This window comes from Aethalodelphis obliquidens, unplaced genomic scaffold (genome assembly GCF_003676395.1).
Source record: "Aethalodelphis obliquidens isolate GAN/ISIS:26980383/991018 unplaced genomic scaffold, ASM367639v1 scaffold79, whole genome shotgun sequence".
Taxonomy (NCBI): domain Eukaryota; kingdom Metazoa; phylum Chordata; class Mammalia; order Artiodactyla; family Delphinidae; genus Aethalodelphis; species Aethalodelphis obliquidens.
Window position 1 is genome coordinate 1,204,662 of NW_020838023.1, and position 18,024 is coordinate 1,222,685.

General features: G+C 33.4%; 1 protein-coding gene across 3 annotated transcripts in view; it reads right to left on the reverse strand.

Moving 5' to 3' along the window:
- CSMD3 (CUB and Sushi multiple domains 3) overlaps positions 1-18,024 on the reverse strand; it is a 1,084,122-nt gene that overhangs the window by 378,844 nt on the left and 687,254 nt on the right. For all 3 annotated transcript variants that reach the window (XM_027092553.1, XM_027092552.1, XM_027092550.1), the window contains 5 exons: positions 17,780-17,967; positions 14,658-14,846; positions 9,834-9,950; positions 6,414-6,629; positions 4,553-4,741 (listed from right to left, as the gene is read on the reverse strand). In XM_027092553.1, coding sequence (XP_026948354.1) covers positions 4,553-4,741; positions 6,414-6,629; positions 9,834-9,950; positions 14,658-14,846; positions 17,780-17,967 — 899 coding nt within the window. The remainder of the gene's footprint in view (positions 1-4,552; positions 4,742-6,413; positions 6,630-9,833; positions 9,951-14,657; positions 14,847-17,779; positions 17,968-18,024) is intronic.

The window sequence follows — 18,024 nt, forward strand, 5'->3', positions numbered from 1 at the left end:
CTAAAATTTTTCATCTCCTCCTTTTCTTCTTCCCTTTCCTCTCTTGCTGGTTGGTGAAAATCACTGTTCACCACTCAGTCATCATGGCCCTTAGGAGAACGAATGGTGGTAAAGAGAGTTGCAGGCATAAGGAAAAGGGACTAAGGTTTGTTGAGCAAGTGTCACTTGTTGAGTGGTACATTAGGTGATTTACATATCTTTTATTGCTTAGAGCTATAAGCTGTCTTGCACTATGGATGTAATTATCCACATTTTACATTTCAGAAAACTTGGCAGGAGAGAGATCTGAACAACTTTCCAAAGATCACATAGCTTAGGAAAGGCTGAAAAGTAAATATGAACTATCTGCCTGCAATGGAGGCCACTTCTTAGAGAGAAGAATCCCTGTTACTGAGTGGGTGTTACAATCTCTACTGGTATCCAGATTCTTCTCCTGCCTCTACAAATTTCCCTGCACTTACGACAACGTGGATGGACCTAAAGGGTATTATGCTAGATGAAATAAGTCAGAGAGAAAAAAACAACCACCATATGATTTCACTTATACGTGGAATCTAAAAAATAAAACAAACAAACAAACCAAAACAGAAATAGAATCACAGATACAAAGAACAAACTGGCAGCTGCCAGGGGGAGGGGTGGGTGGGAAAAATATGTAAAGGGGTTTAAGAGGTACAGACTTCCAGTTATAAAACAAATAAGGCACAGGGATGCAATGTACAGCATAAGGAATATTGCAATAAATGTGTATGGTGACAGATGGCTACTAGACTTATCGTGGTGATCAATCTGTAATGCATATAAATGTTAAATCACTTTGTTGTACACCTCATACTAATATAATATTGTATGTCAACTATACTTCAACAAAATAATTTAAAATTAAAAATTTCCCTGCACTTAAGTAACCCCCGATAAATGGGTCACAATAGAAGAAATTTCCTCTGATTGAAATAGAGGACAGCCTAAGGAGTTTTCTGAAGCTACGTATCAACTGTAATTAAGACCAGATTCCCTCTCAACTTTATTGAAGCTGCCAGTCAAAGGCAGCGGTGTGCTTTTGTTAATGGAGCGCAAGTCTGGGCCTCAGAAATTGTGCTAGGCATGGCTATGCTCCTGAGTTTGTGTGAAACCTTGCGTTTTTTATAGACATTGTATCTTCACTGATAAAATCATTATTCTAAACCTACTTTCAAAGCATAGGTGAATTTTTGGAATGGTACATAATATAATCTTTTATAGATTGTAAAGACAATATTATGGTGTTATTATATTGTCTCATTTTGTTAAAATATTACCTTAAAACATAAATGCAGAGGTTTCTCAGGAAAACATTATAAATAATGAAACATTATTTATTATTCATCTAACATCTAGAATTAAGGTAACTTTCACCAAATTCTACCAACAGAGATTGGAAGACACTAACCAATTTATACACTAAATATAGGATCAAAATTAAATATATAGTAAAAAATAAACAAAAAGTAAGTTTCCAAAAATTGCTTTATCAGTTGCCTTATGTCCAGAGTCAGGCACATTCTTACATAACCTAGGTATACGTAAGTCATTTTAGTAAATGTTAGTATTAGTTTTACACATGACACAAAATTTTAAGTCTCATCTATGATTTGTTCTGGGAATGCACTGTTTGCAACCTTGTACCAAGGAAAAACCACCTAGCTTCCAAATAACTGAAGCAGAAACAAACTTTTGGAATACAACCTACTCATAATTTGGCCACTGTCTGTAACATAAGCTTTCTATGAGCCTGGCGATGCTGAGTACTAAATGATGTTTTTAAACAAGTATGCACTAGAGAATTGGCTTTAGAGATATATGAAGTGAAAAGCACAAAGAATCTAAGAAGAGATAAAATATGTCCAAATAAACTAGCATTGCTAAAACTGCATCTGTTCATATGAATAGTTACAAATAATGCACATTTTATGTGACTGAAGATTGTGAACTTTGAAAAGATAACAAAATAAGAAATATATACATACGCATATATGGAACCAGAAATGCAAAAAGGAACATATTTGTTTTAACGAATAGGCAAAAGAGTGAAGAAAAATTTAAAGAAAATTGGAGAAATAAAATTTTTAAAAAATCATACTATTTGAAAATATTTCTCACCCTATCTTGTAACTTAAATGTATACCTACAGTGGACTTTATTAAGGACAGTAAACTTAATTGTATACTTTAATAAGCTTAAAAGCAAGCACAGTTAATTTTAAAATGAGGGGAAAATTCCCATGGCAATAACTTTGTTTTCTAAATTTGTCCATAGGGTGATTTTATGTTATACTTCTCACTAAAGATTTAAGCACGAATAAACCTACTCTCAAAGAAATACTTTAATATAACAAAACGAACTTGAAGTTACTTGTTTTGTAAAGTCAGATTTTCATAAATCTACTTATTAAAATTTATTGTAAAAGTGGAGTAAACCTTAAAAATGTAGATACAAACACTTTCTTCTCAGCCTGTGTAACATCCTGGTATGTTTCTGGTACTTTGAAAGAAAATATTAATCAACTCTTTGTGACTTAGAATTCTTTCAGATTTACCTTTCCCTCAGTCTTTTTGAGGTTAAACCATCCTAATGAAAAGAATTTGGGTTTCAGAATGAGAAAGACTGTATACAAATCACGGTTCTGCCACATATAACCTTGACGATCTTGGGCAAGTTGTTTAAAATCTCTAAGACTTAGGTTCTTCTGATGAAAAATGGGGGGAATAACAATAACGGAATTATAGTAAGAATTAAATGAGGTAAATACATATATAAAAGAGCCAGGTACACCCTCATAAAGGTTGGTGTTTTATAACATGGAATTCATTCCGTACTATAATTGGTTTTATAAACTAGATCGGCGGGTTGGATAGGCAGCAGATTATTCTCAATATAATAAGAGTTATAACAGCATCTAAGTTCTGAACCCCTCCTATATTCCAGGGATTGTATTAGGTGTCTGACTGGCATGGCTAATCTCTTTAACCCTCATAACTAACATTAGCAAAATGTTGTAACCATTTTGCTGATGAGAAAAGTGAAGTTTAGAAAAGTGAATTAACCCAATATCAAATGACCAGGATATAAACCTAGGCACTCTGTAGCCCTCATTTGGACTATTCCCAAGATTCTCATTAATATTCACACCAAAGAAAAATGGAAATGGGAGCAATTCAGATAAGGAGGGGAATTCCATATCTGGCAACAGCAGAAAAAACCAAAAAACCCCAAAACCCCAAACATAAAAACAAAACAGAAGGACTATATATGTCTTCCTGGAAAAGATGCTCTGAGAGTATGACTACTTATCACCTCCCAGCCTCTGTGGCTGCTTGTGCCATTTCTATAAAAGCCTATGATTTTTAAAAAGAAATTTCACCTGTTGAATATCAACTTGTCTGTTATATAACCCTTAGGGGCTGTGAAAACAATCTCATCACTATAAAACTTATTAACTTGAAAGATCAAATTTTTTTTACTAGATTTGGGGATCCACAGGTATTCCCACCACATTCTAAACAGTGGACAATATATTGAATAAGTCATAGAGAGTATCCTCTTCTCCATTTGCATTTTCATCTGTGGGGTATATTGCCTCCATTAAAAACAGAAAAAAAGGACAAATTCTTAAACCACAGATCAAATCTTTACCAATGTGCCTGATTTTGTAGCATATTATAACTTACAAAGATTTGTGACGCACCATTAAATTTACAATTAAATTCAAATTAAATGGTTTTGAGAGTTTTAAGAGCTTTATGAAATAATAAAATGATCTTTTGCATCTTGTTCTATTGTAAAAATGAGTACTGATAACCACTGAATGGGTGATGACCTAAAGAAATTCTTGCCTCTCTATTTCCTAATATAAATAAAAATGACTTTAAGTCCTAGTGAAAAGTCCTCCATTTTCTCTACAGATTTTTTTTTTTTAATTTATCAGTCAAAATATTCATTTCCAAAGGTTGAGGTGGTGCTCCAAACTTTCAATATTTTAATTATTGCAATTCTTTATCTCATGTGAAATGAATTCCCATCTTAATTCATCTATCATAACAGATTAATTCTATAGATGACACATACTGAGTCAATACTTGCCTTGATGGTCCTTAAATTATCTATTATTTTCCCCTGTAATCATGTTTCCTACATGTTAATTCTAAGTTATAAAATATTGTCAAAACTTCAGTTAGAAGTCATGGAAAATCATCTATTAACAGAATACAAGAATGCAATTTTCTGTAAGCTCTCAAAATATGATTCTGTCATCTACCTATTTATCTATCTGTCTATCTATTCATTCCTTATTCTCATCATCTGAAAACAAATTTAGAAGCATGGTTGGTTGAATAGAACAGTTGAGAAGGTAACTGAGGTATACCAGATTGCCAAGTGGAAAAAACACTGAAATAACTAATATGAAAGAAATGAAGAAATTCAACAGATTATTAAAAAATGAAGGGTGTATAACCATGCAACTCCATGGACAGTGACTACACATACAAGCAAATGAAAGCAGCTGACCACGTACCCACACACCTTGGCAGAGGTGCACTCCACACTCGTCGGCCGCCACCAAGACAGATGATCTCTGGCGTCCCTTCCAGACGATAACCTGATGAGCATGAGAAGGCCAGAGTGTCACCAACCCCAAAGCTGAAGCCAATTCGGTTACCATATTGAGGAATTCCAGGATCTTCACAAGGTTCCAGATTATACTCTGTAATTGGATGAAGAGAACAAAGAAAATGTTAGTAGTAACCTTTAAGGGTATATTCCTATTTGCAAAATGGATGCTTTTAGGGCCAGCCATACATTTTAAAAGTTACTGTATGTAAAATTATGGGTATATGCTGATGGCACACATAATTTTCTTCTTTTGTGAAAGGTCTACTAATTTAATGAATACTCTTATGTGTGAAATTCAATACAGGTGAGAAAATGTCACCTTCTGAGTGATACATTGAAAATGTAGCTATTTATCTTGTATTTTTTCTTCTGCATTAGAAAATTTCCATTTCATAGATTTTTGACTTATAAATGGCATAATAGATTCATATTTTCAAATGCAAAATGCCATTTAGAATGAAATGATTTGCATTTTGAAATGACTTTTACTTAATGGTTATAGTCTAAATGACAAAGGCTCTTGTGCCTCTAGTATACAAGAAATTCAATTCATCCATATTCTGAAAAACATGTCACTTCAGATGCAAGGGTTTATGTAAGACTGAAGTGCTCATAAATTGAAAATTGTATATTATAGATTTATACAAGAAAACTTCCTCAAGCAATGAATGAGCACCATGAAAATGAACAGTTAAACACTCTTCAGGGTATGAGAGAGTAGAGTTAATTAAACAACAATATTATAATTTATATACAGTCCTAAGAAGAAGTAGCTTATCTAAAAATATTTCCAGAGCACATGCTTAGTATGTAATTGCAGTGGAGAACAAGAGGAATTGTTTCACGTTGATGAGCTATTATTTTATTGTTTAAAAAACTTATTTGGATATACTTTTAACATTCTAGGTTAAAATTGATTATGCTCATTTGCTATTCACTATGAAATACCTTAATTATTTTAGAAGACAAGTATTTTCATGTAAATACTAGAATAACTGTTGAAGGATGAGGTTAGTATTTTTATGATTTTATTTATATAAATTATATATTATTTATAAAATTTTGTATAATTGTAATATTATAAATTTAATGTTAGTAGGTTGGCATAAGATTTACTTATTAATTTGCTTCTGTATTCTCTTTCACCATTTAACTAGAAAGTAGAACTAATAAGAATACATTTTTATTCACTTTGGTCTTATAATTTTTTTCCTGTAATTCAAGTTATAATGTTGCCTACAGATGAGGTTATTCTAGAATAAAAGAATAACCATATTAACTTGTTTCTGTATCATCTAGTTGCAAATGAATAAATTAAGTTTGTCTTAATCTTGGCCTATAAACTATGCCTTTTTCTGAAACACAAAACTAGAATATCACTGGTTTAACTAACATTTCATTTATGGCCTAATTGAAACTTTAAATATATGTATGAATTTCCATTTTAAGTTCAACTGGCATTTTAGCAAGTTCTTCTCTGTTAGAATTCTGCAGGATGCAACTTAAAGAAATGTATTTATTGTATTTCTATTAAACTTTTTAATGAATTGATTTATTTTTTGCTATTGTTTAAAGGTTCCCTTTAATATATTACTATAGACAATCTTCAAGGCATTTCAACGTTTCATTAAAATTTGTTGGCAGATAATTTCTTTGTTTTCTTCTTTATTTCTTTTCTCTTTTTTTCTCTCTCTGTTTTGTCATACATAACAAAAGTTATGCTCATACTTTTAAAAATCTGATTTTTAAACTTGTTTTCTTACCAGAGAATGTAATATTGAATCCTTCATATGATATTGAAAAATCTGAAATGAAGCGCAACTGAGCCCTGAAATTTCCATAGAGACCAGCATTGATTGTTGAAGGAAGTTCTGAACCAGTCAGGCGTGCCAGTGGTTGGGTAAAACTACCATTCTCTGTGATGAGTAAGTAGTCATGATGGTCTTCCAAATGAAAGGTGTGAAAATTGAACTGCACACCTATTAAGGGAAAGATGAAAATTAGACTTATAAACTATATCAGTAAAACACATAGAGCTGGGGCTTCCCTGGTGGCGCAGTGGTTGAGAGTCCGCCTGCCGATGCAGGGGACGCGGGTTTGTGCCCCGGTCCGGGAAGATCCCACATGCCGCGAAGCGGCTGGGCCCGTGAGCCATGGCCGCTGAGCCTGCGCGTCCGGAGCCTGTGCTCCGCAACGGGAGAGGCCACAACAGTGAGAGGCCCGCGTACCGCAAAAAAATAAATAAATAAAAATTTTAAAAATGTAACTCTTCTTTTTTTCTCTCTCTCTCCACAATGAGCCTTTTTTAGGAGGGGTCCAGAAATTAAGTCAGTCTTTCAAATGCTCTTCAGTGTAAATGTGGTAATTGACACTAGACAGATGTAAATGAGAATGAGGTGTCAATGTGGCAAGGAGAAGATGCTCTGCCATCTAGATTAACTGATATCTAAGTTTACAGAATAATGAATGGAAATTCACATTAAGTCAATTTGATTTCAATCAGAGACTAAAACTAAGAAAAACTAGGCAGGTAATACAAGAACAGATGGAAAAAAAAGAAGAAAAAATTCATTATGCATGTTTTTCTTAGAAAAATGCGGTTGTTCTGATATGCACTGAATTAATACTTGGGAAAATTAAAAATTCTGTTAGATAGTGATGCTAATAAGCCCATTGTCAAGTATTACATACATAGTCTTTCTGAGACACACTTTCTCCATTTGAAAAATGAGGTCCTAATAGGGTTGTCTTGAAGTTTAAATGAGACAATATAGGGGATGACTTGGCACAGTGCTTTCACAGAGGAAGTACTCAGCAATCGTTAGCTATTGTTATTGTTTAATCCTTCAACATGAAAGTAAATTGGTTTCATGTCACTCTGTCCTAGTCAGCGACTTTATAAAAGTAAGCCTCTGTTTATCAGATTACAGTTTAAGCAATAAAATCTGTTTTCACTGCAGCAAAACAATATAAGACCTTCTGCTGAAGGTCAATTAATCCAAATAAGAATATGATACTAAGAACCTACTATATTATAGGCATTATGGAATATAAAAAAAATTAGACGATTGTAAATAACTCATGGTCTATCTGAGGGAAAAAGATACATAAAATAAAAGTTCAAACATTATGCTAAGTGCTATAAAAGTGATTAATGTGAGTCAATATAGGAGCATAGAAATAGAGGTAGTTTGTCAAAGGTATCAGCAGAGGCTTCTGAAGGCAATGGCCTTCAAAAGTGAACAGATGTTTGTGGAATAACAATCCTGGGATAGACATTTCAGGAAGAAGAAGTGGACAGGCAAAGACATACAATCTTAATAGGGCAATGGGTGTTGCAGAATAGTGAGAAAAAATCAGTGGTTTCAACATCATAGTACCTTCTCATAAAAGTGATAATTCAAGAAGCCTTATTAAGGCAATTTTTGTTACAGAAATATAAGAAAAAACTTGGGCTTGAAGTCAAAATATCATGAATATCTAGGTTTTAGTTAGTTATGACACTAACTATGACCTTGAGGGGGTGACATATTGACACATGTGTGCGTGTGCATGTGCGCATCTGCATGTGCTGGATGAGAAGTTAAATTATATTACCTTGACAATTTCTCCAAACTTTAAGAGATTATCCTTCACATAACTTTGGCTACACTTTGGAATAGTTGTACTTCCAAACAATTTTGTTGGCTCGTAAAAGAAAAGCATATAATCTGCATTTCTTGCCATGTAAATACAGATTTAATTAACACTTGCAATCTGTGAAGATGCAAAACCTTAAGTGTTAATTAAACCTCTATTTACATAGCAAGTAGTACGTAGCCCTCCATTTTCTTGTATAATACAAGGAAGCTTATTTTGAACTCCATTAATCCACTACACACTGAAATAATAATAACACTGGATGCTTTGGTTAATGTCCAGTAAAGAGTCTTCCATTATGGAGAGCAACAAAAATGACAGTTTACAAAGTCTTCTACCTCATTCCTGCTGTACAATACCACAATACTCATTTTAACAGCATTTTTTTCTCAATTATATTTAATTTCATTAAAATAACAATCCTTATATAATCCTCACTGTCAATAAAAGGATGTATAATTTTAATAAAGGCAAACTTCATTTGTATCTCAAATATTCTATCAGAACTGCAGATATATCTCACATAGTTGAACAGAAGTGTAAAAACACATTGTGTAAAAAACACAATGAATTCAAATTATTAAATAAAGCTTTAATTTTTAAAATTGTAATATCATCTTCTCATTGCTAGGATTTTGTGGGTGGGGTTATTTTAGATCTTCTATAGTAAAGTTAATAAGTACAATGTAATAGTAAAAACCAATAAGAATAATATAAGAATAGAGCTAAAACAAAAACTACTTCTCCAAAGCAGTTTTTATCATGAATAAATTAACTCTTTTTAAAAAGATTAGCATGTAGATTTTTTCAGGTAAATAATTTTCATCCATTTTCGTTTTGATATATTAGAATGCCCATTTTCCCAGTGTCAAGTTTTTGCCTTAACCACTTATATTGCTAATATACTATTTTGGTTGTATTGCATGAATAAACCATACTTAGTACTACAAGGAATTTCATTTATTTGTTCAAAGGACATTTATTAACATCTACCATATGCATAGTGCAATTTTATACTCTCATTCAATTATGTGAGATATAACTTCAGTTCTGACAGAAAATTTGAGACAGATATTTCTAGAATGGTTATAAATTTACACAGGAAATATAGCTATAATAAATAATCATAAACATTTTAAAAACGAGTGTATATAAACATGTACTGTTTGCTTTACAATTGGTTCAGCACTTCAGAGTATCTTCCTATTCCCCTTTGAACTTTTGAAATCAACCCACTGTGCCAGAGACAAAAGCCATCCTGTTTGAGATTCTGTTGATATGAAAATTCCAAATAACCTTAGTTTAATATATCAAAAGAAAATAAATATCTCATATTACCATTCTGACAAAAACATGAGTATAATACTATAGAAAAGTAAATATAATCCTCTGCTGCAGTTACTCAAATTGAATTTTGTGTTAGCATATTTTAATACTGATCTGGTTTTGCTCATGCAAAATGACATTGTAAAGGACAATGAAATAAAAATAGATGCAATGAAAATTCAGAAGATAGCCCATTATCATTGTATGAGGCAAATTACCTTTTCCATGGGTTACATCAACAGTCCACGTACAATTCAGAGAATTTGGATAAAATTCCGGGTAACCAGGTGATAAGATTGTTCCACTAGGCCCTCTAACATCTCCTCCACATAATGCTGAAAATACAAAGAAATGTAGTCAACTGATCAGGTGTAGTTAGAGAGGCAGAGGCTGAACAAATCTCTCTTAAAATAGAATGAGTCTGATTATTTTTGCTTAAGTTACTTCCTGGTAATAACAGCAATGTGTAAAGACCTCTTCCAATACTAAGAAATCATTTCGTCCTTTGCAGCAGCAAAGAGAAGAAAAAGATATGTAATAGTATCTGAGAATTAATACTGGCCCCAGGAGAATTTAGCTCAAATTTCCACATTTGCATTTGAAGTACATACTTATCTTACACATATCTAATTATAAGCAACATTTGCATAAATTGGTTGTAAATTAAACATGAGTAATTAATTCTTTAGCAGTCCCCCTTTTAGTAAGCTTTAAGAAAACAAATTGTTAATTATACAAAATTATTTATTTTAGATTCCTAAAGGGATATATGTCATTCTTCATAGAATTCTTTTTAAAACAGTGAAGTAAACCGAAATTTTGAAGGGTGCTTCTGCACTTGTACATTTCTCTGGGAAATATCATGAACAAAAAGGGGTTTCTGAGAGGATATTGATTTTTAAGTAAATACTCCAAGATAATAAAACTAAATAAATGTTTATGAACTGAGGTCAAAGAAATTGAAATTTAATTCAATGTTCATTTACTCTAGAATAAATGACAGTTTACAATGCCTTCTACCATCAGTGGTTATGATATGCCAGATAATTTTACCAGTATTAAAAATTAAAGGAAACAAAGATATAGTCAGGTAAGAATGTACATTCTCGTGGAAGCAGAGAAAAGTTGACTTCTTATTCTATTCCACTTGGAGATGTCTACTCTCTTGGACATGGGCAACATGGGTAAGGGCAGTAAGAACTGTGAATGCAACATACAGCCTTATCTGCTCTGATCCTTGCTCAACTTCTCTGGGATACCAGAAAAGTGAGTTTTGGCTTTATTGTCTTCCATGATTTCTTCCAAGTGGCAATGCTGAGAAGGAAGAGTTGAGGCAATCTGGCTGCTATTCTACACTGACCTGACTAGAAATAGTAAGTCTGCAGTTCCTAGAAGTATTTAAGCAGGCTTAGATTTACATAAATATACACACAATTAAAAATCACTCTTGGGGCTTCCCTGGTGGTGCAGTGGTTAAGAATCCACCTGCCAATGCAGGGGACACGGGTTCGAGCCCTGGTCCGGGAAGATCCCACATGCTGTGGAGCAACTAAGCCCGTGCACCACAACTACTGAGCCTGTGCTCTAGAGCCCGTGAGACACAACTACTGAAACCCCTGCGCCTAGAGCCTGTGCTCTGCAACAAAAGAAGCCACCCTATCAGAAGCCTGTGCACCACAACGAAGAGTAGCCTCCACTCACTGCAACTAGAGAAAGCCCACGCACAGCAACAAAGACCCAACACAGCCAAAAATAAATAAATTAATTAAAAAAAAAAAAAGAAAAACAGAACACTCTTCCCTTTGCTACTTCTTTTACTTCACTAAGGAATAAAAGAAGGTGTTGACTAGTACCTCACTTGAAGTTGTCTTATAGGCCACCTTCTTGAGACCAAGATAAGGCTATGCTTCCAATTTCATTTATTATTAAGACATTTACAATAATATTCATGGTCTGGAAGCCTAGGCTCCTGTTTGGAGCCTGCACAGACCTTTATTGGTGATTATTCTTACTGAAACTTTCAATTTTCGTTCAATTAAAAAAAAAAACCTCATTGAGCTTTTGTGATCAAGTTAAGGGCTAGGTATACCATTTCCATTGTATCTTGATGGTTCTAAGTTTTTAAAATTTCCTTGTGAAAATTTCCTATTTTTCAGTCACATATTCCAAGGAGTACAGAATATCCATAAACTATTTAAACAGCTATATGTATTTTTTATACAAAATTCTTAAACATGTGGCATCACTGAGGAAAGAATAACAAATCTACAATTGTACTCTTCATTTTAAAGAATCTTAGTACTTTACTATTGCAGAGAATGTGGGCAGGAGGCCGTGTAATAGTAGACTTGTGCACAGGATCTGGATCAAGGCTGCCTGAGTTTCAATCCTGATTCTGCCATTAACTAGTGGGATGACACAGGGCAACATACTCAATCTCTGTTTGCCTTAATTTTCTCATCTGTTAAGTGGTGATCATAATGGCACTTACCTCATAGAGTTATTTTGATAAAACAAGTTAATATACCTAAAGCACCTACAGCAGTACCAGCACATGGTAAACCCTCATTAAATGTTAGCTATTATTATTATTATCACCACCAACCCTCACTGACTAGTGTGCTTTGTGAATCAATTAACTATGGGCTATGAAGAAACTATAAGAGCTGATGTGTATAAAAGTGAGGCATGCTGTACCTTGAATATCCAGGCAATCTAGGCCAATGGAGGTTATACTCTTGGATCTGGAAAATCAATTCTGTTTATTCACTTCTCCTCCCTTTAACCCCAGGAAGTTTAGATTAGCTGCCTCCGGGGAAAATGTTTAAACTGAAGGAAAACCCTAATCAAATCAGTTTACTAGTTATAAGTATTTGAGTTCAGTTAATTTTAGAGGCTTTATACAAAGTTCAGACATTCAAAAAATGAATATAATTTAGCCCTTGTCCAGTTATGCTCAGAATGAAATGGGGATACAAAAGAGGAGGACACATGGTTAAGAATCATGAATTCCATGACTAATAATTTGGACTTTCATTCCTAGGAAACAGAGAGCCATTAAGCATTTTTTGACATGGGATAGAGCATGAAATACCCTTAGTGTGAAGAAAGGAGGTTAGATTGAAGTAGTTGGATATTGAATTTAAGGTTGATTGAAGTTGCGTTGACAAGAGATGATGAGGGCCTATGTTGCTCCCAGGAAAACTAGATACACTCACTTTTATTATTAATAATATTTAAGCATGCTGGTATACTTGGACATTATTTTTATTCTCCTGCTTCTTCTGATAACATTGCCGCCACACCTTTTTACTTTGGTGAATTTACTCATGCCAATCATGTGGCTTCACCAGGACCTGACAAACATAGTACCTTTACACCACAATCATTTGTCTCCAACCACAAGGACGGATGGACACAGGACCTGGAGAAAGCCAATCGTAAAGTGTGCTTCTCCTTTTCTACAGTTACGAGTATAATTATGGACTGATTAGAGACCTTTCCTGGGATTTTTCTAATTAGAACAACAAGGAAGAACTCTCATTCTCCTCTGATCCTGGAAATACGAGGTTACATGTTTCCATCTTCATGAGAGTGTATTCTCCACTTCCCGTATGGAAAAAGCCTGGCTGCAGTTAAAGAGAATGATGCCAATAGAGAGAGAAAAGCCAAGATGGAAATAGAGATATCCTTGAAAATGTTTGAATTCATGATTATAATTAGCAATGAGAAGTATGTCACCCATACCTTTTCTAAGTTTGAAACTTTGAACAACAAATTCTGCTTTCATTTTTTAAAATCAGTTAGAGATGGGGTTCTGTCACTTACAACCACGAGAACGGTATTACAAATGGTATTGTACCAAATACAGGGAAGAAGTGCTGATGATTCTTTTAAACCTCGTTATAAAAACAAATTGACCGGGCTTCCCTGGTCGTGCAGTGGTTAAGAATCCACCTGCCAATGCAGGTGACACGGGTCCTGGAGGATCCCACATGCCGCAGAGCAACTAAGCCCGTGTGCCACAACTACTGAGCCTGTGCTTTAGAGCCCGCAAGCCACAACTACTGAGCCTATGTGCCTGCACTTAGAGCCCATGCTCTGCAACAAAAGAAGCCACCATGGTGAGAAGCCTGTGCACCTCAATGAAGAGTAGCTGCTGCTCACTGCAACTAGTGAAAGCCTGCATTCAGCAACGAAGACCCAACACAGCCAAAAATAAATGAATTAAATAAATAAATAAATAAATAAACAAAGAAGCAAAAAAACAAACTGACCTAAAGCTGTTACAGAAAAATGATGGCACTGACAGTATTTGAAAATTTAATTATGAAATGAAAACTTAATCTTCCACTTGGCAAAATAATAAAAGTTAGGAATAGTGTTATAAATAAAAATTAAAGCCCAGAACTAAATAATGAATAGATTTACATTGTGTGTGTTTTTATAAAGCAAGTGTGCAAGCACTTCCCAATCAGAGGAAAGCAGCTTCTTTCACTGTATTTTCATATGCGTTTTCTGAAAAATGAAGGATTGCTGACTTAGTCTCCACAGAAACAAAGAAGAGGTAAGGACACTGGTATAATATTTTCTATAGCCAGGAACTTGCCACCACAGGGCAGTCTGGTACATTGCCACAGTGCTGCGTAGCTAGGTAAAATTTGGATTAGTACATGTTGCCTTTCAGGCAGGAGGTAAATGCTCTATCTCTTCATTGCATTCATCTGACACCAACATGACACCTTCAATGCTATTTTTTCAAGGACCCGAAGCACACAATGGGCATCTAAAATGGTTACCTCAACACATTTTAAAAATACATATAACATCCTTAGGCATGGGGTAAGTTTGGCTGATTATCAATATTAATTCTTTTGTTTCTTTATTAATGGTTTGATAACATAAAATTGGCAGACTTCAAGATATTCTTTTAAACATATGAAATACTTATATTTATGTTCAGCCTCACATTTTACAAGATTATGTTGATTTTTTTTTTGGTTTATAAATCAGTTTATTTTGCATATTGAATGAATTCTTACCATCACATGTTGGAAGTGGATGACTCCACCAGTGGTTTTTCTCACATAGAAGGGGCTCTTCATGGCTCAGCCTGTATCCTGGGTCACAACTAAATGAAACAGTAGATCCGATGGAGAAATCATGACCATAGCGATGACCATGTACAGGTATGCCAGGGTCCAAGCAAGAATAGGTGTTCACTGTAACACCTGGAAAACAAAGGGAATATGAAAAAGAGTAAGCTTGATGAGAGTCAAATCGCTGAAATTGATTCTCATTCCTTCAAACAATTGTGAGTGGTAATTTTTACAAATAAATTAATGTGCCCATAGCTTTATTTTAAAAACTAGCAGTTTATTTAACAAATTTTTTGACATTTCCTACCCACAAGGACCAAAAACTCAGGCCATTAGTTATATAAAAACTTGAAAATGTACAATTATCTATCAAACTTTGTATTATAAATTATATATATACACACATATACAATAATAATCATAGCAATAATTAATGTTTGAACTTATTATATTCCAGGTACAACTCTAAAATGTTTGCAAAATTTGCCTAATTTGGTCATTAAAATAATTCTATGAAATTAGTTTTATCATTAAAACTCCATTTGATTGCTTTAGGAGGCTCTAAATATGTCTTCAGAGATTGGTATCTGTGTCTATGGATTTGTTCTGCATCCACTTATCATTGTCTTGTTTTATGTAATATTTAGATATCCAAGAAACATTATTACATCTGTATTTCAAGAAATACAACATAATAAACCCCCTTGGGGTTGAGGGATTGTACTAAAACAAAAAAAGGAAAGTCTGTTCTGAGTTATTTTTATTATTTTAATGTGTTTTGTAAATGATAAATAATCTTATCTTATTGGTACAGTTTTTGTAATCTTCCTGTTTTGAGAGGAAGACATAAGGGGTAAAAGTGCCCAAGACAGGGAATAAAATAAAATTCTAGAGTGTAATCACTGGTAGCATTGCAAGAAATCCTCCCCATAAAATTTTGGTTCAACTGGAGAGATCGAGTTTTCTCTTTTAATGGATTCTATTAAAATACAAATTCACCAAACACCAAATACATTTTTAATGTTTTAAGTAGTATAATAATTAAAGTTTTACTCTGCTGATTTTGAGGCATGTGAATGATTCATTTAAAGAAGATAGTTTGGTTTCCTTCAGCTTGAGAAACTTATTAAGAAAGTGTCAACAGAAAAAGTGTTTTATTTGTTTTCTTGGTAGGAAAGGGTTTGAGATGTTACTAAGTAAACCAGAAGACTAATTAGAATAAAAATGAAAGAAAATGATCTTTTGTAAACAAATTTAAATTGAAAATCACTGCCTCCTGGCCAGATTTGACCAAAATCAATGTCTGTTGCACCTCTCATCAACCTCAGCATTTCTTAGCCTCCACTCTACTATTTAGGCACTAGCCCTCAATAATAACTTGGACTATTTCACCAGGGCCTATAAGTGACAAACTTGCTGTCTGTAATAAAGACTCTACCTTAGCTAAACTTGTTAGGCTCCTCCAAGTCCTTCTTAGGATTAGGTCTGACCCTTGGGCTCTGTCCTTAGCTCACTTAGTTCAGTTTTAGCAAGAATCTGAACTAAATCTGTTGGGTCAGTTTATTGAAAATCCCCACACTTTTAATAACACTTTGCATGATAGTTTAACTTAATCCTTAAAATAATCCTGTGTCTGAGAACATGATTACAACCACATACCTTGGTTGAAATGGGACTGAATGTGATATATCGGGCATAGGATAGAACAATGGACAAAACGAAAAAGGTGTCTGCCCATTCTAGCATATTGATACAAATTAATTGCTAGTGAAAATTAATTTTGAAATAGATTTTTTTAAAAAAAATGACTACTCTGACTCAGCTTTAACTAATAAATGCTAAAGATCTCAATTAAAGTCCTTTAAATTCATTTGAATTCCCAAGCATGTGTTAATCCTCTCATTGCATTTTACAATAATGTTTAGGAAATATACTTCCATGCCACAAAGCTCTAAATAAAGGGAAGTTAATATAATTAAATAATATTGTGGATAAGGTTAAAAAGAAAATAGCTATAAATATATATTAACGATTTTAAAAACCCATGCGCCCAACCAGATTTACTGAAGAGAGACACCCTACATGGGATATAAAATTACAAATTTTAAATGCTGAAATTTTCTCCTGAGGGGGAAGGGGGCATAGGAGACTTGAATATAAAAAGAAGTGATATAATATCTATCTGAAACTGATATAAAGATATCTTGCAGTAATCTTAAATGTACTGTCAGATACATTCACCAAAACTTTTTCATGAAAAGATATATGGCAATGTATTTTTAGATGAAAATGTGTGCATATGTGAGTTTATATATATGTATGCAACCATACATCATATACAATACAACCACATTTATTTAAATATGTCAGATGTTTATAAACAAAACAGAGACTCGTTTCTATGCATATACCAGCATCAAGTTTTTAAAAAAATCAGACATATTTTAGACTTCTTAAACAAAAAGTATTTTAAGTGAAATTATTCTAAACTGATTCCAACACTGAATTAGAGCCTCTTTTAATATATAGCCTTTGGCTAGTTATGTTAGCCATAGCTGCATATATATGAGTATGTATTTTACTTTTCACTGTTAATATAATTTTCAATACTTCATACAAAATAATAAAATTGAATATTTTTAATGGAAATGTATGCAATGAGTATGAATAAAATATAAAAGTATGATTGAATTTATGAAGTAAATGCTAAAAGAATTTGTCAATGTTCATATACATCTTAGACTGCCATTTACTGCCTATTGTTGGCTTTTCAGCACAAATAACGATTACATGAACTCATTTTTAAAGATTTTTTTATTTGCTATATCTGATGTTTCCTTAGTATTTCCCTTCATAATGATATTACATAGATATTGTTGGAAAAAATCTAATACAGGATTTACTAAAACACACACCTTGTAACCTATTAGCATTCTCATAGGTCAAGGAAAGCTTTGATCTTCTTTTCTTTAATAAATCTCCTAGTTCTCTTAATGATACGATGGTAATACCAAAAGTATGGAAAACAGAGTAACGAGATCAAAAAACATGTTGGCATTACTTACTTTCATAATGAATCTTGAAACCATTATTAGAACGGCTATTGTCTGTTGTAAATAGAAGGTATATAAAATTACTGCTACTAAATAGAAACTGGGGCACCTGTGTGCCATTGTAAGATCCAAGCAAGGGTGACAGAAGATTTGGTCCATCATGAACTTCCAGAACATCATAATTCAGTTCAGTCTGAAATCTACGGTTAAGAGACATATGTGAAAACATATTTATTAGAATAACACTGTATAGGAAA